Here is a 26274-nt window from a genome sequence, read left to right on the forward strand (position 1 = left end):
TGGACGATCATCTACAACATCACGAAGTCTAGTTTGATGAGCGTGAGGACAAAGCTGACTGAGGCTAGCGCAACCCAAAATGTGCATCGACGATTTGCCGATCTAATGGGCATTCAGTCCGTGCTTCATGACTCAAGAGCGCTCTCACTTAGGAAATCGACAACACCCATACAAACTGGATGTGGGTGTATGAGTTGCACAGCCTAAAGTGAGCCGGAGGCGGAGGAGGGAGGGGCTGCCGGGAGGAGGCGGCCATGTGGTTGCAGCTCGCTCTATTTTTTCCCCCTCTTTCTTCACTCCTTCTTTACAAACAGGGAGAAGTGTTCCAGGAGCCGCAGCGCCTTTCCGCCTCGCTCTCCCCCCGCCCGCCCTGGTCCCCGCTCCCGTCTGGGCGCCGGCCGGTGGGGCGCGCGAAGCCCCCTGCGAGCGGGCGCGGGGCGCGGGCCTCCCGCGGCCGCACATGCCGGAGGCGCCCCGCCGGCACCCCCCAGGCGCCCCGCCCGGCTCGCCCACCGCCCCGGAGCCGCGAGCTCCGCTCCGCACCGGGATGGCCCCGCTCCTGCTCTGGCTGGGTGAGTGCCCGGGGCCGGGGCGCGGGGCGGGGGCCGGGCGGGAGACCGAGGACCCGCGAACCTCCGCGTCCGGGAGGGACGCGGGCGCTGGACGGCTGCCCCGGAGCCAGCCTGAATCCTCTCCCGCCTCCGGCGGCGGGAGCACATCTGGCCGGGGGCGGACTCGGGGCCGGAGGGTCCTGGTCCAGCTCGGCGCGCACCGTTGGCGGCGGAGGGTCTTCGCTTTGGAGGGTGTCGGTCTCCGGGGGGTCTGGGCCGCGGGGGGCCAGGGGGAGGGAGGGTTTCTTCGGGAGTCTGTGCCAGGTTCCTGAGGGCTGGGGGAGGGTTTTGTTTCAAACAGGCGCCTCCAGGGCCCAGATTGGAAACAGATGTGTTGCAGGGTCAGCGGGAGGGAAGGGGAAGCGACGGGCGAGGAGAGGAGGAGCGGGGAGGGCAGGCACCGGGGGAGCCCGGAGGCCGGGGCCGAGGGGAGAGGACGGACGGGACTGGAGGGACAGAAAGCGGAGGAAGGGACACGACGCAGAAGAGCAAGACCGAGGGAGCGGGAGCCAAGAGAGTGGGGAGCAGACGGAGGGCAGGGATGGGAGAGAAGAACGGAGAGGACGGCTCTGGGCGACGGAAGTGCCGCCCGCGCCCCTGTCACCCCGCTCGAGTCCAGAGGCCGCGGAGGCCCCGACGGGTCCCGGCCGGAGCGGGCGGCTGCAGGGTGCGGGGCAGCACCTCCAGGCTGTGCGCGCGGGAGGCCGGAGCTGACCAGGAGCCTGTGAATGTCTGAGATGCCAGGGCCTGAGCGGGCAGGAAAAGGAAAAAACTCACTTACGCGGGAGCGAAGTGCGGTCTCACCTGGAGACAGGACCACACCTCAGCCAGGATTCAGAAAGGCGGGAGCCAGCCCCTGTGGTAGAGTGAGCACCTGGCCGCCAGAGAACTAGCCCTGGTCTGGGGGGTCCTGGTCCAGCTAGGCGGGGTTACCTCAGACAGTCTATTCACTACCTGGGGCTTCGGGTTCTTTAGCTCCGAACAGGACCCAGATGGGTCCGAAGCCCCTCCCGAGCCCCACGGCCACACGGCCTGAAATGCCCCGGCTCTGACAGGCCTGATGTCTGGGAACCTCAAACGAGGGTGGAGAGGCACTAAAGTCACCCTGAACTAGCTGCCTAGAAAGCTCCCCCCCCCCTTGTTTTTAAAACCTTACAAACCAACGAGGCCCTCTGTCTGGGCCAGGTGAGGGGTAAGGAGGTGGACTGGCCGGACTGTTGCTCAAGTGGGGCAGGTGAGGAGCCACGTGCTCTGAGCGCTTTCAGGTGCCGCCAGGTGTTGCAGTCCTGCTCCTGAGCACAGCTGGCATCTCTAGATAGCGCCTCTGCCACCTTCACGGGCCTCTGCCCCTAAGCTTCCAGGAGACTCGAACGTCAGAGCTGCCTTCTTAAAAACAGCGGCAATTCCTTAAGCACTTGTTATACTGAGCGCTTTATATGTACTATCTTGTTAACGCACTTATTTTTATGCCAACTCTGTTGGCCACCCACTTTATTCCCATTTTACAGATGAAGAAAGCAAGGTGGAAAGAGGTCAGATAACTTGCTTACGGCTCATAATTAGCAGAGATGGGATTTGACTGTAGGTTGTCTGCCTCCAGGGATTGCTCACAAAATCGCCTCCCGTCACCGCAGAAGGCTCTTGGTGATGCTCTCTGTGGTGACGTCCAGAGGAGTCCTGTGCATGGACCGGGAGCTGTCGGTGTGCTCCTCCCTGCGGGAGGGGCCTGGGACGGGAAGTGGCACCTTCGGGCACAAAGTGCAAGGTGGCTCTGGCCCACAGTCACTGACATCGGCTGGCCTTGATGATGGTTCGCCTCTTAGTTCATGAAAGAGAAACTGACCAACACATGAATCAAAAGATGCCACTGATTCACTACTGTGTGTAATCACGCCTCTGGTTGGTACTCTGTCTTTATAATAGAAGCTGCCCCTCATGATTTCTCTCTCGGTTGTCTTTACAAACTAAAAGCCACGTAGAAGGGAAACGATGGACTGCCGGCTTGGAATCCTGCCCCAGCAGAAGCTCAGCATTCACGCCTGCTGTGAAGCTTTTCCACATCTATGCTTGTGGCACACAGACTCAGACTCATGACATCCAAGCTCTAAGTTGATGAAACTGTTCAAGTAAGAAGTCACAGGGGAGATGAGCTAAAGGTCAGGACAAGGGACAAGGCAGGAGACCTGAGATGAGGTCGGTAAACAGACAGGCATCTGAGAGGAGCAACACTGAAGGAACCCCTCTGCCGCTGACATCCCCCATGGGCCGGAGCCCTTGGGGAGCACTCCTGTGGGCTGGATGACCCTTATTTGCAGAGTGGCTTTGGGCCATGGTATTCCTGAGCACCCTTAGCCAAGCCAGGAAGAAAACCCTCAGAGTTGCCTGAATCCTAAAATTATCTACTAATCCCTTGAAGGAGCAGTTCTGAGGCTGCTTCTGGCCACTGCGGGGTGGTTTCTGGCCTCTCTTTTCTAGAGAATGCAGTCTTGAGAGGGAGTTGGGAGGGCAAAGAGTCACTGTCCGAACAAGGATCAATCTGCCAATGAATCAAATCAAATGCCCCGCCTCTCTGAATGAATAAAAAACACTATCATGAGCTCTATGGAGGAGAGGGAAGGGAGACTTCATGGGCTCCCCAAACTCCAACCCCTCCAACGACGACCCCCCCGCCCCCCGCTCCACCCCGGAGCTCAGGTCCTCATCATTCCACCTGAGCTTTCCTCCTGGACTTCTGTAATAGCTGCCACGTTGCTCTCCTGCCAGGACTCTCTTCTCTACCCTGCACACTGCGACGGGCAACCTTGTAGAACAGCTGGTATGAAGCAAAGAATTTGGATTAGGAATCTGGCAAGCTTTCTTGGTTCTTGTTCTGACTCTTTTGTCTATCAAATGGGGGTGAAGGGAACTTGAGTTCAGAATTTCTATAATTCTATGATTTCACTCCACACTTCCATAAACATTTATTAGTCTCCATTGCCTATAATACTGAGTACAAACACTTCGTTCTCATATTGAAGATTTTATAGAATACTAGGGGCCCAGTGCACGAATTCATGCACCTTGAAAGGAACTGTGGGCCAAGAGGCTGTGATGGGCACAGGGGCCCATTCTCCACACCCACGCCCAGCCCTTCCCACTGAGGCTCCCTGTCCCCTGTCTGCCGGCAGCCCCGCTCCTGCTGCTGCCACTCCCATGCGCTGCCGGCACCGGCCCCACTCGCATCCACTGATGGCGTGGAGTGACTGAGGCAGGTGCCAGCAGCGGGTGCAAGTGGGACCGGTGCCATCAGTGGGTGCAGGTGGCGGCTGCTGCCCCAATCGCCCCTCAGGAGCAGGTGGAGGTGGAGAAGCCCTCAGGGGCAGTCGGGGCCAGCAGCTGCCACTCCCACCCACTGACGGCACCAAGAGATCGGGACCGGCACCGGGTGCCAGCAGAGGGTGCGAGTGGCGGCTCTGGCACTGGCTGCGGGTGCGAGCAGGGCCAGTGCTGGCAGCAGGTGCGAGCGCTGGGCAGGACCATGGCATGTGGGAGCAAAGAATTTTCAGTAACCACCAGAGGCTCACCCCAATGACAGCAACTGGTGCCCCACCTTGGTCTGGCGCCCTCGCTCACCTGCTCCACCATCCCACCATGGCTGACGCCCACCATGTTCTGCACTCTGCCGCCTGCTGCCAATGCCTGCCATGTTCCGGCGCGCGCCCTGATGATCAGCACACGTCATAGCAACCGGTTGTTTGGTTGTTCTGCCGTTTGGTCTATTTGCATATTAGGGGTTTATATATATAGACTAGAGGCCCGGTGCACGACATCCATACACTGGGGCTGGGGGGTCCCTCAGCCCGGCCTTTGCCCTCTCGCAGTCCAGGACCCCTTGGGGGATGTCTGCCTGCCAGCTTAGGCCCGATACCCCTAGGGATTGGGCCTAAGCCAGCAGTCAGATATCCCTCTCGCAGTCCAGGGCTCTCGCAGTCCAGGGCTCTCGCAGTCTGGGACCCCTCGCTTCTTACTGACCGCCTGCAACGGAGGTGGGGGAGGCTCCCGCCAACGCCGCTGCGCTCGCCAGCGGTCAGCTCAGCTCAGGGCTTCTGGCTGAGCAGTGCTTCCCCTGTGGGAATGCACTGACCACCATGGGGGAGCTGCATTGAGCGTCTGCCCCCTGGTGGTCAGTGTGTGTCATAGGGACAGGTTGTTTTGCCGTTAAGTCAATTTGCATATTAGGGTTTTATTATATAGGATCATTCCTCTCCTCTCCTCCCTGTTCCCCAGACAACTCTCCAGAGAACCTTAATTTCTTCTTGTGCCCTAACCATGTCGCATGCTTCTTTCAGTTCTATGTTTGTGTTTATGGTCATCCCTTTGCCAAAAGTGCCCTGTTACTCTCCACCCCTACAGATCAAAATGTTGTTTACCCTCCAAGTCTCACCTCAAATACCACCTCCTCCAAATGCCCATCCATGATTTCACCAACAGAATATATTCCTTCCTCTCTTGGAATCCCAGTAGCCTTTCTCTTCTGCTACCTTTGCAGCATATTGATGTGAATGCGTATCTAATACCCCAGTTAGACTGTCGGCTCCGTGTCTCATTCTCCCGTGCTCCACTTTCCACACCTTACATAAACTAAATGCTTGTGAACTATTTGTTGAAATAATTGGATTTTTGGAACATTTTAAAGGTGAAAGATTTGAAGAATTATTAATCTGTGGGATGATACAATTGTGAGGAGCCCAGTTTTAATTCAGCTTGTTTTGTGCTTTCTTGTCCATTAATACAAAAATAGGATCAGGACTATATTTTTTAAAATTATAAATAAAACAGCCATAGCTGGTTTGGCTCAGTGGCAGGGGTGGGCAAACTTTTTGACTCAAGGGCCACAATGGGTTCTTAAACTGGACCGGAGGGCCAGAACAAAAGCATGGATGGAGTGTTTGTGTGAACTAATATAAATTCAAAGTAAACATCATTACATAAAAGGGTACGGTCTTTTTTTTTTAGTTTTATTCATTTCAAACGGGCCGGATCCGGCCCACAGGCCGTAGTTTGCCCACGGCTGGGATAGAGTGTCGGCCTGTGGATTGAAGGTCCCAGGTTTAAATCTGGTCAAGGGCACAGGTCCGTATTGTGGCTCAGTCGCCAGTGGGGGGTGTGTAGGAGGCAGCTGATCAATGATTCTTTCTCATCATTGATGTTTCTATCTTTCTCCCTCTATCTTCCTCTCTGAAATCAATAAAACTGTATTTTTTAAAAAGTTCTTCTGTGCCCTAGGTCACAAAAATTTAAAATATAATTATACATAGAACATTACATGGATGGGGACCAGATACCATATTTGTCATACAAACTTAGTTTGTTATACTGGGTATGTTACTACCAGATTAACAATAGACATTTTCATTGAAACTTCTGCCAAGATGGGACGGAGCTTTCTCCCTGAAAATGAGTTTAAGGAAGGCTTGAATGCATAGTCCTGTAGTTTAATGACGGGTCTCAGTAGGATTCTATGTCCTTGCCTCATCTTCCCACGTTAATGATGATGGTCATAATAATGATAGATTCCCAGTAGGCACATATCTTGTCTCATCCTATTTTTGTCTTGTGCTCAGCTGAGCAGTGTGCATAAATGAGTATATTTCATGAGTGCACCTAGTGATGATGACCTAGACAGACATTTTTAAAAGGTAAAGTCAAAGATTGTCAGAAATGGGGAAAGCTAAGGGACTATGTAAGTCGATGGTTCAGAGAGATTCGGCTAGAGTTAAACAGCTAGCTTAGTAAGAGGGCCAGACTAGACCCCTAACGCCACGGCATGCCCAATCAAACATTCTTGAAATAGAAAACCTCTCTGTCCTTTTCAGCTCAGGGAGATTACAGTTGCTCTTCAGAAGCTTCATTAAATGAGCCAAACGCTGAATAATTGGCACTGGCTTTTATGTTGAGAAATTGCCTGAAAAATAGGGCAGATGTCGTAACATCTCAGTTTGGCCATCATAGCTGGAAATCCTGGAAACTGCAGTGCCCTGTGTGATGGCTGCTGCGCTCAGGAAAGAGAGGACACCCAGGGGTGGGGGTATGTGCCTCCCAGGAGCAGAATGAGACTCAGTAGCTCTGGCTCCTTCCTAATGGTGCTGGGCTATTCTGGGAAAGTCATGCCACTCGGATCCTCAGGTGCTGTTTTCTTTCTTGTAAAACGAGGTTATCAGACTAAGGTTATCTTAGGTTTCCTGTACCACTCACATTCTCTGAGGGTGTTTTTAAATTCTGGAAATCTGTGGGCTGGTCTAGATGCGCTTGTGATTGGAAGCACGTAGGTGTCACCTTACTTAGATAGTCTCAGGCACTTGTCCACTCATGGCAATTAGTAACCTGTGACTAACGAAGCCAGAAGGACTGACACCTAATGTGAAGAGAGCAGTAGCGACTCCGTCCCGGAACGGCACTGTCAGCCAGGGAACCTCGTTCAAGATCAGAAGGGTGGCCAGAGACCCTGCCCAGGAGGGTTAGTAGCTGAAATACCAACAGGACCTCACCTGCAGGAGAGCTACCGGGTTACCTACAAACATCCCCGAGCAGGGACACCCAGGATCGACTTCTGCAGGGAGGGCCGGATGTGTGAAACTATTTATAAGCATTAAGCACGTTTCTCAATCTTAAAATTAGGGCATAATTTATGTGTCATAATGTGTCCCCATTAGTGCACAGCTTACTGGGTCCCTTGCAGAGACTTGAACTTGTGGTTGGGTTTTGAAATGTGAATTGCACGCTGTTAGTTCACTTGTAGCACCTGAGAGAGGATTGCATGGACTGTGGTGACAGCAGAAGTCATTTCTCACATTTGCACAAGGTTTAGCAGTTCACAGAGTACGTTGACATGCCTATCTCACCCTAAAGTCACTCTGTGAGAGCCAATGTCCTTCTTAAGCCATTTTACAGATAAGTAAACTGAGGCTCAGAGATTCTCAGGTTTCCCTGTTCGTAAACAGCTGAGCCAGGACACCAACCAGCACTTGCATCCAAGACCATTTGCTCTCCATTTCCAGGAGGCACATCATTGTTCTCAAGGTGAGGTTTCTGTGCTACCACGGAGGGGGCAGCGGAGGCCGAGGCCTGGTTTACAGGGTCTCACCCCATACACCTCACAGGGGAAAACAGAGCATTTATCCGCACCTCCTCCCACGCCACTCAGAGGGCCCAGGAACGGTTCGTTTGAGTGAGTGACTGTTTATAACGCAGAGTGTCTCCATATATCATCCAGGGATTACCCGTTCCTCCGATTAGTCAGAAGACTCCTGTCGCTCTCAGGGCTGCTGGGAGCCCTTGCTCTGCGTGGAGTCCGATGCAGGAGCTCCTGTACTGCCACCGCCCCGGGGTGGCAAGCGGGTCTGATCGGGCATGCCTGCTCTATCGGTCACTCCTTCTAGTTAAGTCCTGTCTCAGCAGTTTTGACTCCTGCCCCCTCTCCACCACCCCCTCCACCAAATGCAGACTCTAGCAAAAAGTACAAAAATGTTAGTTATCTGAGCTTCCTAGCTGTCCGAGTTCAGGAAAATAAATGTATTTCCTTTGGCACCATATCGACCAACATGGGGAGGGAGGCTGAAGCCAGAACACTTTATTCTGTTAGTGAACGTGCATGCAGCCTCGGCCAAAGTCTGGTGGTGACAAGACTCACCCCTTGTTCCCGTAGAAATCGGGGGAGAGCGCTGGGCTTGTGCGCCCTGAGGCGAGAGCGTGGGAGCACCCTCAGGTGGCTCCCTGTCAGCGTGGAACAGGGCGGTTGCTTGAAGCCAGGAATAAAGGGGCCTGAGGAATTCCGTCTCTAAAGGTGACAGAGCAGGACGAAGAGGAAAACGAGGGAGGTGTAGAGGTAGCAACACCAGAGGATGAAATGGCTGAGCTGAGACGGAGCAGTTCTCTGCGCTCATTCTGTTCCAGGGTGGCGGCGGCAGCTCCTTGCTCGCGCGTTTAGCGTCATCTTTAGCTCTCACGCGTGTGCTGTAACATTGTCTACTGCATTCACGGCCTCTCGCTCACAAACCAGTTAAGAAGGGACCTGCCGTCTGTAGTTCCGGCCCTGTGCGAGGCTCTGAGACTCCAGCTGTTCCAAAGGCAGGGTTTCTGCCGTCTCAGAACCCGCCCCCCCACCCCACTCCCCCACCCCCGCCCCGTGGATGTGACCTGGTTATGAAAAGGAGTTACTGGTTGTGAAAGTGCTGCATTCGGGAAAGTACCAAGGTTTCTAGGAGCCCGGCGGAGGAGGCGACTGCCGTCCAGCTGCCGTGTGGGGAGGGGCCATCTCTGCTGCGGGTCTGCCGGGGTCTGTCCTGCGGCCCTCGTGGCACCTGCGCATTCATTAGTGAGGTGGGTGGCGGACCCGCATCATCGTCGGAGCGGATAGCTCCGGGTGTGCAGCCTTGGCCTTCAGCCAGGTGCTTCCAGGAGACCATTGAGAGTTATGGTCTCATTCTTCATCACAACCTGCCAGCGAAATAGCTACTTCCATTTCCTCACCCCTCGTGCGATGTTAAAAAATGAGAGCGAAAAAGAGACATATCAATGAATTGGCATCTCTCAGTTATTAAGAGTGGGGGTCTGTTCACGCAGGGTTTTAATGGTATTTGTCCACATGGAAGGCCAATAGGATCAATCCAAGAAGGAACTTCCTGTTTTAGAAGAAACCCATTGTATTGAATTGAGACTCAGCCCCTGACAGTCTTACTTTTTCTTTTGTTGGGAGGGTGTGGGGGAGGGGAGGACCAATCCCAGAGAGGGAAATTGCTTTATCATGTCATTGTTGAAGGATAGGCGTGGGTGTGTGCGGATCGTTCAGACGGAGCGGTAAGTCCTCCAGCCCAGCCTGTCACTTCTCGTTCCTTCCAGTGACAGTTCCCATTAGCTCCAATCACTCTCAGGGATGAGCAGAAGGCACGGAAGGCTTCCGGGTGGACCCGCCATGCAGCAGCCTCTGGAGGGCCTGGCCCTGGGTCCTCAGCCCCTGGCTTTGAAGCTGGGCTCGGCCACTTCATAATCGTGTGGCCTGGGGCATGTTACCTCTCCTTCCTGCTGGGAGAGGCCCAGCCTGCACGTTTGGAGGGCCTGTTCGTGGTCAGCACCCTCCTGGTGTTTGCAGAGCAGGGCCAGCCTTGGGGCTTCAGCCACTGCTGCTTCTCCACCCTGCCAGTGAGTTCCAAATGCCCCTCAGGGAGTGCTGCCCTGCTCCAGGGCCCCAGGCGTGGCACAGGGCCCATCTGTGCCCACCCTGTCCACCACAGAGCCATCTGTGCCCCACTGTCCACAGCTGCTGGGGAAGAGAAATTTAGCTGGTATTCAGTCCTAGGCAAGAGGCACCCTTCGGCACCCGCTCAGCATGCTGTCTACTGGTTGCCAAGGCGACATCCCAGTGTGGAGCCTTCTTTCCTCAGGCTCCACCCTCTCTACCACCTGCTCCCCAGTCCCTGGGTCAACCTGGCTGCCGGGCCTGGGCAAACCCCAGGTGGGTCATTCCCGCTCTTGCTGCCGAGTCATGCTTCAGTCAGCACCAGCTGTGCTAGGCTGTGTGAGGACTTCCTGTGTCGTGTCCTCACAGCAGCCCGTGGAGCAGGTGTTATTGTCCACTAGAGGCCCGGTGCACGAATTTGTGCACTGGTGGGGTCCGGCTGGCCCCGGCCCCAATCGGGGTAGGGAGGGCGATTGGGGGCCAGGCCAGTGGGGGAGGGACTGTGGGTGGTTAGCCAGCCCTGCCCCCTGGTCGAACGCCTGGTCGAGGGGACAATTTGCATATTAGCCTTTTATTATATAGAATATCTTGCAAGTGAGAAAAGTGAGACTTAAGAGCTAAGATAGCTTGAATATGCAAAGTGGAAGATGGGAGCTGAGTTTGCCTGTTGCTTCCCCTCTGATCCGGGGAAGGCGAGAATACAGAGACGGATGGCTGACATGCAGATAGTGACACAGAGATGGAGGCCACTCAGGGACCAGCTCCACCTGGTGCGGGGGCTCGGCCTCAGAGGTAGGTGCAGGTTCCTGCATGCACCATGTTCCTGGAGCCGCTTGTCCTGCCCAACACTAGCCCCCAGTGAGCCAGCACCCACACTCAGGATGTGCTGGATTGTATTTCCTTTTAAACTGGAAGGAAAGGAAGACCTCAAGGTGAGAAGAAAAATATTTGTTCTTTTCTACTGACCCAAACAGCAACGAGTATGATTTCCCTCTCTGTTCAGAAGGCTTGTCCGGGGTTTCTGAGCCTAGACTTCCCACTCAGAATGGATTCTCAGGCCGGGCCGGTAGAGCCTGGGTTTCCAATGGCCTGATCGCCACCTTCTGTCTGGTGGAGTCCCGCCCCGCCCCCTGATCCAGCCAATAGGGAAGCACAGCAACCTTCAGCCAGGCCACCTCTCAGCCTCAAGGAAGGAGAGGCTGGAAATGGGGCCACTTCTCTGCAGCGGCCTTCTTGCTCCACTGCCTCTCATGCTGTTGCCACAGTCCCTGCCTCCTGCCCCTCTCTCCCCCCTCCCTCTCCCACCCCCATCGCCCCCGCTTCCCAACCACTGAGGGACCCAGTGACAGTTTCTCCCACCTTAGCTCGACCTTCCTACTGCTCGTCTCAGATCCGGCACTAAATGAGACAGAGAGAGAGAAACACGGAGAGAAATGGAGACACATACACAGAGAGCAGCGTGAACTCTGAAGCTCGTTTTCCCCGCATTGCCTCTCTCCTTTCTGTCCTTCTCTCTCACTTTTGCTAGTGGTAGTGCTCTGCCCCCCGGTGGTCCCTCAGGCCTCACCCCTTGCTTTTCACCACCTTTACACCTGGACCCTACATTGCCCTTTGGCCCGTCTGTGTCTTCATCACGGCTCCCTGACCAGCTCCCACCCCCACAAGACCACGGGCCTCTCGTGGCATCTGGGAAGCCTTCCCTGACGCTCCGGGGGAGGGCACTGCTCACCCACCTGCACCCACAGCATCTCGCTCAGGTCTTTGGAACAGCCTGTGCCACGTATATTATAGCAGGTTCTCTGTCTTTCCTGTGGACGGTGAGAGGGGACAGTGCCGTGTGGTCTGTAACCAGGCTAGTTACAGCCTAGCACAGCTGGTGCTGACTGAAGCATAACTCGGCAGCAAGAGCGGGAATTAACCACCTGGGGTTTGCCCAGGCCCGGCAGCCTGGGCACATATTAGATACTTAGCAGATGGATGAGTGAGTGGACACATGAACAAACAAGGTAGTAAAGGTAAAATGTAGATGAAAGCTAAAAAATTAGAGATCACCTCTTTACAGGAGTACTTAGTACCTGTTACCTCTTCCTAGAATATCATCTTTTAGTTAAATCTTTATGGTTGAAAGTATTACAGATGCCCCTCCTTTCCCCCATTGACCCCTTCTAGCCAGCCCCCACCCCTGCCCCAGGCCTTCACCACCCTATTGTCTGTGCCATGCATATATACAAGGTCTTTGGTTGATCTCTTCCCACCAACTCACCCTCCCCCGCCTTACCTCTGAGATTCTGCAGTCTGTTCCATGTCTCTGGATCTATTTTGTTCATCAGTTTATATTGTTCATAGATTCCACATATGAGTGAGATCCTGTGATACTTGTCTTTCTCTGACTGGCTTATTTCACTTAGCATAATACCCTCTAGATCCATCCATGCTGACTCAAAAGGTAAGAGATTCTTCTTTTTTACTGCTGCATAGTATTCCATGGTGTAAATGTACCACAGCTATTTATCCACTCATTTACTGATGGGCACTTGGGCTGTTTCCAGATCTTAGCTATTGTAAATTGTGCTACTATGAACATAAGGGTGCAAACATTCTTTCTGATTGGTGCTTCAGGTTTCTTAGGATATATTCTTAGAAGTGGGATCACTAGGTCAAATGGCAGTTCCATATTTAATTTTTTGAGGAAACTCCATACTGTTTTCCATAATGGCTGCCCCAGTCTGCATTCCCACCAGCAGTGCACTAGGGTTCCCTTTTCTCCACATCCTCACCAGCACTTGTCATTTGTTAATTTGTTGATGGTAGCCATTCTGACAGGTGTGAGGTGATACCTCCTTGTCATTTAATTTGCATCTCTCTGATGATCGGTGACTTTGAGCATTTTTTCATGTCTCTTGGTCATCTGTATGTCCAGTTTGGAGAAGTATCTATTTAGATCCTTTGCCCATTTTTTATTTGGATTGCCTTCCTTTTGTTAAGTTGTATGAGTTCCTTATATATTTTGGACATTAACCCTTTATCAGATGTATCATTGCCAAATATGCTCTTCCATGCAGTGGGCTCCCTTTTCATTTTGTTGATGGCTTCTTTTCCTGTGTAGAAGCTTTTTATTTTGATGTGGTCCCATTTGTTTGTTTTCTCCTTAGTTTCCTTTGTCCTAGGATAGTGGGACTGTATTTTTCCAACCAGCTGCAAATCCTACAGGTATTTTTGTCATCAATTTAAGAATTATAATTATTTTGTGTTGGTGGCTTTATTATTATAAAATGAAACATTTTTTGATGTTAGAAGAAGTTATTTCATTCTAAAACAAATTACCTCTTTTTTGCTCAAGATTTTGAAAGAGAAACTTTGATTTACTTTCCAAGCCTGTTGAAAATCGCCAAGAAAATAATTCTGATATTGACATTTGCTATTTCAAAACAACACTTTTAAATATGAGGGAAGTTTTCTCAACAGGTTTCAGGAACTCAGAGACAGCAAAGCGACATTAGCCTTTATTAAAAAACCTCTTAATGCTACTGTAACAGAATTAAATTTTTCTCCCTTTAATATTGACATTGGCAACTTTGAAATGCAATTGCTGGATTTAAAAAACAAAGAACTGAGGAGCTCGAAATTTGAACATCTTTGTGCTGATATAGAAATATTGGAGAAAAACAAATGTGAACTTAGTTCACAGTTCAAGTGGTCTGCTTTGAAAGACCTGGAGAAGGAAGATATGTTGATTTTTAACACCTGGAATAGTATTCCTGACTCATATAATCAACTGAAAAAACTAGCGTTTGCTGTTCTTTCCTTATTCGGGTCTACATGTTTATGCGAACAATCATTTTCAAGCATGAACCTTATCAAGAGTAAATTGAGAAGTCGTCTTATTGATGAGAACCTGGAATCGTGCCTAAAATTAAAAGCAACAACATACAAACCTGACTTACCCAAACTTTCCAAGGAGATGCAAGGCCATTGTTCACATTAGTGTTTGTCAGTCATGGTCATGACTTAATTTTATGGATATTGTAAGGTAAATTGTAAGGAATTTAATTTTATCAATAAATAATATCATTATTAAGTATGATATCAAGTTTTATTCAACGTACCTATAGTTTAACTAAGACTTAAAACTTTAAGTAAAGTTGCCCTAGCCAGTTTGGCTCAGTGGATAGAGCATTGGCCTACAGACTCAAGGGTCCCAGGTTCGATTCCGGTCAAGGGCATGTACCTTGGTTGCGGGCACATCCCCAGTAGGGAGTGTGCAGGAGGCAGCTGATCGATGTTTCTCTCATCGATGTTTCTAACTCTATCCCTCTCCCTTCTTCTCTGTAAAAAATCAATAAAATATAAAAAAATAAAAAATAAAAAAAACTTTAAGTAAAGTTTATTAAGTTAATTTTAGGGAACGTTGTGGAGTGAAAGATGTGTCGAGGATTGAGAAAGGTATGTTGAGATGGTTTGGACATATAGAGAGGATGAACGAAAGGAGATAGACGAAACAAGTATTCAAGATGAGTGTGGATGGGAGAGTTGGAAGGGGTCGACCTCAGCGAACGTACCTCAATCAGATTGAGGACGTTTTTAGCAAAGGCCAGCTTAGGAGCACCCTCATTAAGTTAATAACAATGTACCTACCTATATAGTTTAAGTTAAAAATTTGGCTCTGTTGACTGATGAGTTTGCCAACCACTGCCCTAGGAGATGTATCTGTAAACGTATTGCTACAAGAGATGTTTGAGATTTTGCTGCTTATGGTTTCTTCCAGAATTTTTATGGTTTTACAGCTTACATTTAAGGCTTTTATTCATTTAGAGTTTATTCTTGCATATGGTGTAAGATGGTGATCTAGTTTCATTTATTTGCATGTACCTGTCCAATTTTTCCAGCACCATTTATTGAAGAGACTGTCTTGACTCCATTGTGTGCTCTTGCCTCTTTTGTCAAATATTAATTGAGCATAATGGCATGGGTCAATTTTTTGAGTCTCTGTTCTGTTTCATTGATCTATGTGCCTGTTCTTGTGCCAGTACCAGGTTGTTTTGATTATAGTGGCTTTGTAGTATAACTTGATATCTGGTATTGTGATTCCTCCAACTTTGTTCTTCTTCCTCAAGATTGCTGCAGCTATTTGGGATCTTTTTGGTTCCATATAAATTTTTGGAGTATTTGTTCTAGGTCTGTGAAATATACTGTTGGTATTTTAAGAGGGATTGCCTTGAATCTGTAGATTGCTATGGATAGTATGGACATTTTAATGATATTGATTCTATCAATCCATGAACACGGTATTTTCTTCCACTTGTTTATATCTTCTTGTATCTCTTTTTTCAACATCCTGTAGTTTTCCGAGTACAGGTCTTTTGCCTCCTTGGTTAAGTTTATTCCTAAATATCTTAATTTTTTTGTTGTTTTTGCAATGGTAAATGGGATTGTTTGTTTAATTTCTCTTTCTGAGAATTCATTATTGGTGTATAAAAAAGCCGTTGATTTCTGGGTGTTAATTTTGTATCCTGCTACATTGCCGAATTCATTTATTAATTCTGGAAGTTTTTTGGTGGAGTCTTTAGGGTTTTCTATGTAAAATATCATGTCATCTGCAATTACTTCCTCCTTTCCAATGTAAATGCCTTTTATTTCTTCTTCTTATCTGATCGCTATGGCTAGGACTGGCTAGGACTTTTAGTACTATGTTGAATAAGAGTAGTGAGAGCAAACATCCCTGTCTTGTTGCTGTTCTTAGGGGAAAAGTATGATGTTGGCTGTAGGTTTGTCATATATGGCCTTTATCATGTTGACTTATGCTCCCTTTATTCCCACTTTGCTGAGAATTTTTATCAAAAATGGGTGTTGGATTTTGTCAGATGCTTTTTCTGCATCTATTGATATGATCATGTGATTTTTTTGTCTTTCAATTTGTTTATGTGGTGTATCACATTTATTGATTTGTGAATATTGTACCAGCCTTGCATCCCCAGAATAAATCCCACTTGGTCATGGTGTCTGATCTTTTGAATATATTGCTGGATCCGATTAGCTAATATTTTGTTGAGGATTTTATGTTCATTAGGGATATTGGCCTGTAATTCTCTTTCTTTGTAGTGTCTTTATCTGGTTTTGGAATTAGGATAATGCTGGCCTCATAAAAAGAACTTGGAAGTGTCCCTTCCCCTTGGATTTTTTGGAATAGTTTGAGGAGTCTAGGTTTTAGTTCTTATTTGGATGTTTGATAAAATTCCCCTGAGAATTTTTTTTATATGGTTAAGTGCTCCTACAGTAGATGCATATATGTTTACCAGGGTTATATCCTCTTGTTGGAGCAATTCCTTTAGTATTATGTCGTGAACTTTGTTGTCTCATGTGATGGCCTTCACTTTGAGGTTTATATTGTCAGATATGAGTATTGCTACCCCAGCTTTCTTTCATTTCTAATTGCATGGAATTTTTTTCTATCCCTTCACTCTCATCATGTGTGTCTTTTGTTCTGAGATGGGTCTCTTGTAGACAGTATATAATCGGGTCATGTTTTTGTATCCATTTAGCTACCCTATGTATTTTGATTGGAGCATTTAATCCATTTACATTTAAGGTTATTAATGATAGGTACTTATTTATTGCCATTTTAATTCTGAATGCCTATGTTTCTCTATATGTATATTTCTTCTCATTACAGCAGTCCCTTTAGCATTTCTTGCAGTGCTAGTTTGGTGGCGGTAAACTTCTTTAGCCTATTTTTGTCTGGGAAGCTCTTTATTTCATAATCTATTTTGAATGATAACCTTGCTGGATGTAATAATCTTGGTTTCAGATCCTTGCTTTCCATTTTCCTTGAGTACTTAATGCCATTCCCTTCAGTCCTGTAGAGTTTCTGATGAGAAATCAGCTTACAGCTTAATGGGAGCTCCTTGGTAAGTAACAAATGAGTTTTGTCTTGCTGCCTTTAAGATTCTCTATTTGTCTTTAATTTTTGGCATTTTAATTATGATGTGTCTGGGCATGGGCTTGTTTGGGTTCTTCTTGCTTGGAGTTCTCTGTGACTCCTGGACTAGTGTGACTTTTTCCTTCACCAGGTTAGGGAAGTTTTCTGCCATTATTTCTTCAAACACATTCTCTAGTCTATCCCTTGCTCACTTTCTTCCTCTTCTAGCACTCCTATTATGTGCACTCCTATTATGTGAATATTGTTACCTTTCAGTTCTGGTTGTCCCACAGCTCCCTTATGCTGTCCTCCTTTATTTATTTATTTATTTATTTAATTTTTGTTTCTCTGCTTGAGTAATTTTTTCCTACTCTCTCGTCTAATTCACTTATCCAATCCTCATCTTTCCCTAATCTGCTGTGTATTCCTTCCAATGTATTCTTTATTAGTGCTATGTCATTCTTTATTTCCGACTGGTCTTTTTTCATAGTTACTATATCTTTTCTCATGCTGTTGAGCATCTTTGCCATCATTATTCTAAACTCTATATCTGTTAAGTTTCTAATATCCATTTTGTTTAGCTTTTCTTCTGGAGAATTCTCTTGTTCTTTTATTTGGGGCTCTTTTTTCTCTCTCCCTATTTTGTCTGCTTGTTTGGGTTTGGTCTATGTATTAGGTGGATCTGCCATGATTTCCAATCTCTAGTACAGGACAATGTCAAATGGTGTTTGTGACTGGCCCTTACACTTCTATTCAGAGCTATCAGCAATCCACAACTTGTGACTCCCTCTGATGGAACTGGGTGCCTTTGGAAAGGACCAAGGTATGCACCAGGCTCTGCTTTTCCTAGCTCCAGGCCCAGAAGTAGATCAGGCAAAGACTCAAAGCCTCCAGAGTTCCATTTATGCCTGCAGTCTGATTGTTATTTTCTGAGTCTTCATTTGGCTATAGACCACAGAATGGGGTGAGACGTCTTTTAACATGGTGGGGCAACTACCTTCCCCCCAGGTAAAAACCGCCTGGATAGCAAAGGTCCATGAGAGAATGATGTCCTCCACAGTGTGAGGGAATGATTTAGCACAGGGAACTGCAGTGGCTGCCTTCCAAGATCCAACCCTGAAGCCCCCAACCCTGGACTCTCCTCACACAGCTCCAGTGCCCTCCTTCTGCTGGAGCCCAAGGTGAGTGGCCACACATGAAATGTTGAGCATTGCCCCTTTAAGAGTGTGCCTACATTTCCTGCCATCTCCCGCAGGCAGACAGCAACCCTGCTGCTTTTCACAGCCTGATGTTCTGTGGGCTCCTTTCTCAGTTATGGTTCTCTGGGCTGGGGAGCCCAACTTGGGGTTTATACCCAAGAGTTTTCAGTGGGAACCCCCCACAGCTGAGAGATCTCTCCAGAACTTCAATTGCTGTCTGTAGGAGCCCGGCCACCCCGATTGCACCTCTGAACTTCCTATTAGTCTCTATGTGGTCTCCACTTTCCATCCTAGGTTATCAGGGTTCTCTCCAGCTAGTCTTCAGTTGATTTTTCAGGGTGGCTTTTCTGTATTTTAGTTGTATTTCCAGTTTGGTCCTGGAAAGAGTGTCAGTGTAGTTTTCACTTACTCCGCCACCATTTTTAATCTAGAATATCAATTAAATTTATTGGGGTGACATCCTATATAATAAAAGCCTAATATGCTAAGTGTCCGACCGCTTGTTTGACTGATCAGCCGCTATGACACCTGCTGACCACCAGGGGGCACATGCTCTGACAGGTAGGTTAGCTTGCTGCTGGGATCTGGCCAATCGGGACTGGGCGAGATGGGCCGGACATGCCCTGGAGCCCTCCTGCAGTCCCTCCCCAGCCCCAATCATGCACCAGTGGGGTCCCTCGGCCTGACCTGCAGGGATCAGGCCGAAACCGGCAGTCCAACATCCCCCGAGGGGTCCTGGATAGCAAGAGGGTGCAGGCCAGGCCAAGGGACTTCACTGGTGCACGAATCCATGCACCAAGCCTCTAGTTGTTTAATAAAATTATGTAAGTTCCAAGTGTGTAAGTCAATAGTACATCATCTGTAAAATGCATTGTTTTTTACCACCCAAAGTCAAATCTCCTTTCTTCACCATATATTTGACTCCCATCTCTCTTTTCTACCTCTCTTGAATCCTCTTTCCCTTTAGTAACCACCATATTGTTGTCTGTGTCTATGAGTTTTTGTTCGTTCATTTGCTGTTTTCAGTTTTATACCCCACATGTAAATGAAATCATATGGTTCTTGACTTTTTCTATCTGACTTGTTTGGCTGAGTATGATATTCTCAAGATTCATTCATGTTGTTGCAAGTGGCAATATTTCATCTTTTCTTATGGCTGCATACTATACCATTGTGTGTATGTATCACATCTTCTTTATCCAATCTTCTATCAAAGGACACTTTGGTTGTTTCCATGTCTTGATCACCACGAATAATTTGACAAAGAACATAGGGGTACATATATCTTAGCAAATAAATGTTTCAGATTTTTCAGGTAGTTACCCAATCATATGGTAACTCTAATCTTAAATTTTCTGATTTCCATACTGTTTTTCATAGTGGTTGTACTCAGTGTATGTGGGTTCCTTTTTCTCCGTAGCCTCTCCAACACTTGTTATTACTTGTCCTGTTGACAGTAGCCATTTTAACAGGGATGAGGTAGTATTTCATTGTAGTTTGATTTGCATTTCCCTAATAGCTAGTGAAGTTGAGCATCTTTTCATATATCTGCTGGCCATTTGTGTGTCTTCTTACAAGAAGTGTTGCTTCAGGTCCTCTGCCCATTTTTTAATTGGATTGTTTTTGTAGTTATTGGTGAGTTGTATAAGTTCTTTATATACTTTGGATAGTAACCCCTTATCAGAGGTGTTGTTTCCAAATATCTTCTCCCATTTGGTTGGTTGCCTTTTTTTTTGGTTGATAGTCTCTTTTGATGTGCAGAAGCTTTTTAGTTTGATATAGTCCCATTCATTTATTTTTTGTTTTTACTTCCCTTATCTTTGAGATCAAATTTACTAATATAAAATCCTCTCTAAGACCAAAGTCCATAAGTTTAGTACCTATGTTTTCTTCTATGTAATTTGTTTCTGAGCCACTGTGAGTTAATTTTTGAATATGGTGACAAATAGCTGTCTTGTTTCATTCTTTTATATGTGGCTTTTCAATTTTCCCAGTAACTTTTATTGAAGACACTTTCCCTCCTTGTATATTTTTTCTTCATTGAAAACTAGAGGCCTGATGCATGAAATTCATGCAAGAGTAGGCCTTCCTTCCGCTGGCTGCCAGCACCTGCTTCCCTCTGGCACCCGGAACCCGGGCTTCCCTCCGGCCGCTGGCAGGCACCCGGGACCCAGGCTTTCCTCTGGCCACCGGCAGCCACCTGGGACCCGGGCTTCCCTCGCAGCCCCAGCTTCGTCCGGAAGGTCATCCGGTCCAATTAGCATATTACGCTTTTATTATTGTAGATTATACTAGAGGCCCAGTGCACAAAAATTTGTGCAGTTGGGGGGGTCCCTCAGCCCGGCCTATGCCCTCTCGCAGTCTGGGACCCCTTGGGGGATGTCCACCTGCTGTCTTAGGCCCGCTCCCTGAGGGACTGGGCCTAAGCTGGCAGTCAGACATCCCTCTGGCAGCCCAGGAGCCCTCGGGGGATGTCCACTTGCCAGCGGGGAGCAGGCCTAGCTGCAGTCGGACATCCTTAGCGCTGCTGAGGAGGCAGGAGAGGCTCCCGCCACCACCGCTGTACTGGCAGCCATCAGCCTGGCTTGTGGCTGAGCAGAGCTCCCCCTGTGGGAGCACACTGACCACCAGGGGGCAGCTCCTGCATTGAACGTCTGCCCCCCTGGTGGTCAGTGTGTGTCATAGTGACCAGTGATTCCCAGTCTTTCTGCTGTTAGGGTCAATTTGCATATTACCCTTTTATTATATAGGATGGTTGGGCAATAGTAGGTTTACAGTTGTTCATATGTAAATACAATAATTAATAAACAATAATACAAGAATAAACTCTGTTTTCCAATGCTCACAACTGTAAACCTACTTTTTTCTCACCCTGTATTTGCCCATACACATGTGGGTTTATTTCTGTGCTCTCAATTCTGTTCCATTGGTCTGTCTGTTTTTTCACCAATACCATGCTGATTTAATTATTGTTGCTTTGTAGTATAATTTGAAGTCGGAGAATGGGATATCTCTGGCTTTATTCTTCTTTCTCAAAATTGCTTTGGGTATTCAGGGTCTTTTGTGGTTCCATGCAAATTGCATGTTTTTTTGTTCCATCTCTTTTTAAAATGCCATTGGGACAGGGAGAGCTCCGCAGCCAGGCCGCCCAAGCGGGAGACAGGCCTGGAGGGAAGGTGTGCGTCCCTCACCTTCCTCGGTGAGAGCTGGTCCAGACACAGCTGCCTCTGCTGTGAGCTCCGGCCCCTGAGCCCGAGGTGGCACATCGTCCTCTTCCTGCTCGGGGTGCATGTCTGACCGGGCTGGTGTATAGTTTCTTCTGTGCGGGTTGTTTCCCTGGGATCGCAAGGGCTGGTGCAGGGGGGTGTGATAGGGTACAGTTTCCATTTGGCAGCAGCTCCTGCCTGTGTGCTGGGCACTGGGGGTGGGGGTGGAGCCCTGCGTCACCCAAGACCTCGCTCATCAGGCTGACAGAAGGATAAACAAGTAGTGAAGGCTGTCAAACAGAATGCAATTAAATGCCAAAATGTTTGGTGCAGGCAGGAAGTGAAATGGGAGTTTGATGAAAAGGTAGTCATTCAGTGCAAGATCTGCTCTTGGCGACCTGTGGAGCAAGACTGTGAGTGATGTGTGACGTAATCACTTGAGGGGATTGTATCAGGGGTGCGGGGGTGGGGGCAGGAGCATGGAGGTGGGGGAGGGGAAGGACACTAGGGGGTGGGGGTGGGACGGTTGTGAAATAGTTATTCTTGGAAATAACTCACATTCTAGTTTACAGGCCAATCTGGGGCGGTGTTGAAAATGACTTCAGGCAGTGCTCCCTGGGCTTGGCTTTCACCCTGCACAGGGGCAGCTGGGGGCTCCGGGTGGTCCTCTCTTTTGGACTTTTTCACCACGTGGCTCCTCTCACCTGTGCCCTGCTACTCCCTGCTCCCCAGGCTCCCTGCTCCCCAGGCTCCCTGCTCCCCCAGGCTCCCTGCTCCCCCAGGCCTCCGTCCCCTGCTTTCCCTTTCCCTGGCACTTAGAATGCCCCATGCTCGGACCCTGTGCAGCTCCTGCCCCTGGAGACGCCACGGTCGCTCCCGTTTCGGGTCTGCACTGTTACCCCTCACTCTGGAGTGTTCGTTCCCTGACCTTTGTAAGGCCGGCTCCTTGCCTTCCAGGCTTCAGTGCAGATATTGTCTCTGGGAGTCCTTTCCCGAACCCCCACCCACCCCCACTCTTCCCAGTCTAACCAGGGCCTCTGCCTGGTCACCTACTCCCCCTGTTAAATTTTCTCCTTAACACTTATGTCCTGACATGTTCTTTTTAACCTCTGTTCATGCACTTGTCTATTGTCTGTGTCTGCGAGTCTGGAGTTTGTATTGTTGGTTGCTGTGTCCTTCGTGCTTAGAACAGTGCCTGACACAGCGAGAAACAGAGGTTAAAGACAGAGAGAATTTTAAAAGTAGCAAGAGAAAAGCAGGTGGTTACTTACAAGCGAGCTCCCACCCTTCCCACCCTCCCCGCTTCTTTCCTCCTGACACAGAGGATGAAGTGTAGGCTGGTGGGAACTTCTGCAGCCTGTCTGTCTCCCTCACCCCCATCCACCCGCTTCTGGAAGATGGCCATTCATTTGAGCAAACAGCGGGCGCTCAGTTCTTACAAAGGCCCGTGCCCTCTGAGAAAGCCCTCACCCTCCGCTGGAATTGCCCCTCCCAGAAACTGCCAGCAACCAAGGGGACAAGCCTGGTAAATGTCATAGTCGTCGTGGAGGCAAAGGGCCCTCCAGTTTATACAGAGGTGTTTTACAGACATGCATGTGACAGTCACTGTGCTGGACATTTTCACCTACATGTCACTCATGGAAGATCCACAACCACACCCCGATGTGCATAGTGTCCATCCCCATTTTACAGTACAGCAGCTGAGGCTCACAGGGAGGGGTTTAAGTGCCCCAAGAGAGATGGCCAGTCAGCTTCAAAGACAATGTTGTTTTGCCCTGGCCGGTGTGCTAAGTGGTTAGGGCATTGGCCCATACACCAAAGGGTCTTGGGCTCTGTACATCCAGGTGCGTAGGAGCCGTCAGCCTGCCTTTCCTCCAGTCTCCCATACTGCTTTGCACTTTCTGATTCCTTTTGAGCTTGATGCCAGAGCCCATAGTTCCAGTCTTGTCTGGCTTCTCTGCGTTCCCATGAAGTCTGCATCTGGGTTTAAGAAGAAATTAACCAGCAAGCTCTTAGGGATGAAAAATTAAGTAAAATGGCATCAAATTGGCAGGTCCTCCAGCTCAGGCAGCCTCTTAGGGCTCTCAGTTCAGCAAGAAGGAGAGCCTCGGAGAGGGTGCCCGGGGGCGGGAGGCACGGGGTCAGCGTCCACTTCCCAGCTTCCCAGCCGCCCTCTCTGTCCTGACACCTCCTCCCCCAAATACACGCTGCATTAAAGGGAGCAGGAACACCCCAAAGTAGTCAGGATGCCTAGGAAAGGACTCTAAAGGTGAAGATGAAAGCTCGCTCTAAGACAGCTAAGCGGCTTAAACACCACCTTCGCCCTAAGACCCTCCTCACTGCCCTCAGTTGAAGTAGTCCCTGCTCCATAGCCCACAAGCCTGCCATATGTCACCGACCACCTTCTGCCCTTTGAAATATAACTTTTCAAGCACATGTCTTCTCTCACTTCTGGACTGTAACTTCTCTTCAGCATGATCCTGGTTTGACCCATGGTTGCCTCCCACAGGGTGTCTAACACACAGTAAGCCAGGGCACTTGTTGAACAAGTGAGTGAAAGACCCGCCCTGGCCTGCCCTCAGGGGAGAGCTGTGTACCTCCCCAAAGAGCAGGAACCAGAGCTGCGTGTGGTGGTAGCCTGGTGTCTCTCCCACCGGGTCCGCAGGAAGTACCCGTGCACCGCATACACCCCAAATGGTGATTCTCATCCTGCGCTGTACATGCGCCAAGGAGGTACATGCACCATCTTCCGTACAGTGCTCACTCCCAGCAAAGCTGAGGTGTGGCTCACAGACGTGGCTTACGGATGGAAGGCGACCACTGTCGCTCGCTGGGAAGCCGTCTCTCGGGAGACGTAGCTCCTGCCTCCAGTAGTTCCAGAAGGTGCTGATGAGCCAGGAGAGAATAGGCAGTGGAGTGCGACAGGATGGTTCTGAGCAAGGTGAGGGGGCAAGTCCCATTTGGAAAGAAGTCTGCAACGCATGGTGCCTGTGGCCACCGGTCCATTTCCCACGCGGAGTTATCTGCTTCTTGTGGACAAACATGGAAAGGCCCAGGGATTAAGATTCCTTAGGTCACTCAGAAAGGAATCCACTTATGGGTTGGACAACATTATATTTGAGTATAGGCAAGCCTAGATTAGTTTTTCAGTTTTAAAGCATTTTTCAGACGTTTAGATTTCAGGAACTAGTAAAATTTCAAAAATAAATGTGGGCATAAAATCAGAGGCCCACTTTTTAGATATTGTGGCTATCGATATTAAACAAAAATATGAATTACCATCCTGCCATTAAAATTATTCCTACAAAAGAAGGGGCATTTCAACAACAATAATAACAAAGAGCAGTGGGCAGCCGTACACGACCAGCTCTGTGTACATAGCTGCGCTCCCTGAAGGTGACCTCTGGGCCCGGCACCATTCTAAGGACTTCACTGCTATCGCACTTTACGCCATACATGTTCCAGCCTCTGTATTTTTCCTTCCCTAAGAAGCTACTAGAATTTAACCATGGACCAGCAGCACAGTGTATTCCCTAGAGTTAGGGAATCTCTGCACGAGAGAACGTCTTGATGTTCCTCCTTCCCTCAGAGTCAAACACCCATGAGCCTCGAAGTCTCCACCTGACGCAGGGTGACCCCGCAGAGTAGGCTTTTTATGAAGGTTCCAGAGGCAAACATCTTCCTCTGAAGCTTTCTTGGAAATTCGGGATCCATTGAGTTGTTTCACTTGCAACTAAGACTCACAAGCGTGCGGCCTTTATCAACAAATGCAATGGCCCAAGTAAATCATAAGCCAAAGCAAAACGCTTCCCGCTACATTTCTGGGTCATGAAAGATGAAGGAAAAACTACCACTTTTGCAAGATGGAGCCTTTTCCCCCAGATCGCTGGTTGTACTTTCAACAGCTGAACACCACACTATCATGTTTCACAACGAACACACACCACATGGCTTAAGCCAAGGGAAACAATGCTGGCTTGAGTAACCGGGTAGGAGTTAAATGTCTTAAACTGAGAGTTTTCTAATTTCTAAGTCAAAGGGAATTCATGGGGGCCTGAAAAATAGAGAACATAAAGGACCTTCGGACGCTGCCTCTGAGACAGAAGGGCCTCAGAACATGGACGGCCACGGGGTCAGCCATTGCAGAGCCTCCAGAGACCAGGCATGGCTTCAAAAGGAGGGGCACGCGGGAGGCTGTTATTTATTTTTTCATGCTTAACAAATCGGCTCGGTGGCAGGTGTAGCTGTGAAATGTGACATTTCAGGAGGCCGTGCTTTAGTATCCAGATGGAGAAGGAGCCAGAGCAGGATAGAATGTGAATTAGACCAGTTGAGCTCTGCTTGTGTCATTCCTTCCTCTTAACCATCTTGCTTCCCTGAACAGATAAGAAGGACACCATTGGAACTTCCCATTGTGCATAGCATGAAAATTTTCAAACCACTTCCTAGTCCCAAATAACTAGATTTGGAGGGAAATCCAAGTTAGCATATTGTAGTAGAAAGAGCGTGTAAGTGTGCAATGATCTCAGTCTGAGGGACAAGGTTTGTAAAAGTTTAGACTTATAGAGCTGTGATTTTATTTTATTTTTCAACTAGAGGCCCAGTGCATGAAATTCATGTGGGGGGGGCGTGTCCCTCAGCCCAGCCTGCACCCTCTCCAATCTGGGGCCCCTCGAGGGATGTCCGACTGTCCGTTTAGGCACTGTTGGGTCATGAAAGGATCGGGCCTAAACAGGCAGTCGGACATCCCTCTCACAATCCAGGACTGCTGGCTCCCAACCGCTTGCTTGCCTGATTGCCCCTAATCGCTTCTGTCTGCCAGCCTGATCACCCCCTAACCACTCCCCTGCCAGCCTGATAGATGCCTAATGGCTCCCCTGCCAGCCCAATTGCCCCTAACTTCCCTCCCCTGCAGGCCTGGTTTCCCCCAACTGCCCTCCCCTGCTGGCCCAGTCACCCCTAACTTCCCTCCCCTGCAGGCCCGGTCACCCCTAACTGCCCTCCCCTGCAGGCCTGGTCCCCCCAACTGCCCTCCCCTGCAGACCATCTTGTGTCCACATGGGGGCAGCCATCTTTGACCACATGGGGCGGCCATCTTGTGCGTTGGAGTGATGGTCAACTTGCATAT

At 49.1% G+C, this 26274-nt stretch overlaps 1 protein-coding gene across 1 annotated transcript in view; it reads left to right on the top strand.

Moving 5' to 3' along the window:
- The first annotated feature begins 454 nt into the window (after nucleotides 1-454).
- The window catches only part of CLMP (CXADR like membrane protein), a 95557-nt gene continuing 69737 nt past the window's right edge, over nucleotides 455-26274 (top strand). Inside the window, exon 1 of the mRNA XM_006105422.3 lies at nucleotides 455-572. Within this exon, the coding sequence (XP_006105484.2) occupies nucleotides 461-572 (112 nt within the window). The 5' untranslated portion in view covers nucleotides 455-460. The remainder of the gene's footprint in view (nucleotides 573-26274) is intronic.

The sequence above is a fragment of the Myotis lucifugus genome, unplaced genomic scaffold (assembly GCF_000147115.1).
Source record: "Myotis lucifugus unplaced genomic scaffold, Myoluc2.0 scaffold_684, whole genome shotgun sequence".
Taxonomy (NCBI): Eukaryota; Metazoa; Chordata; class Mammalia; order Chiroptera; family Vespertilionidae; genus Myotis; species Myotis lucifugus.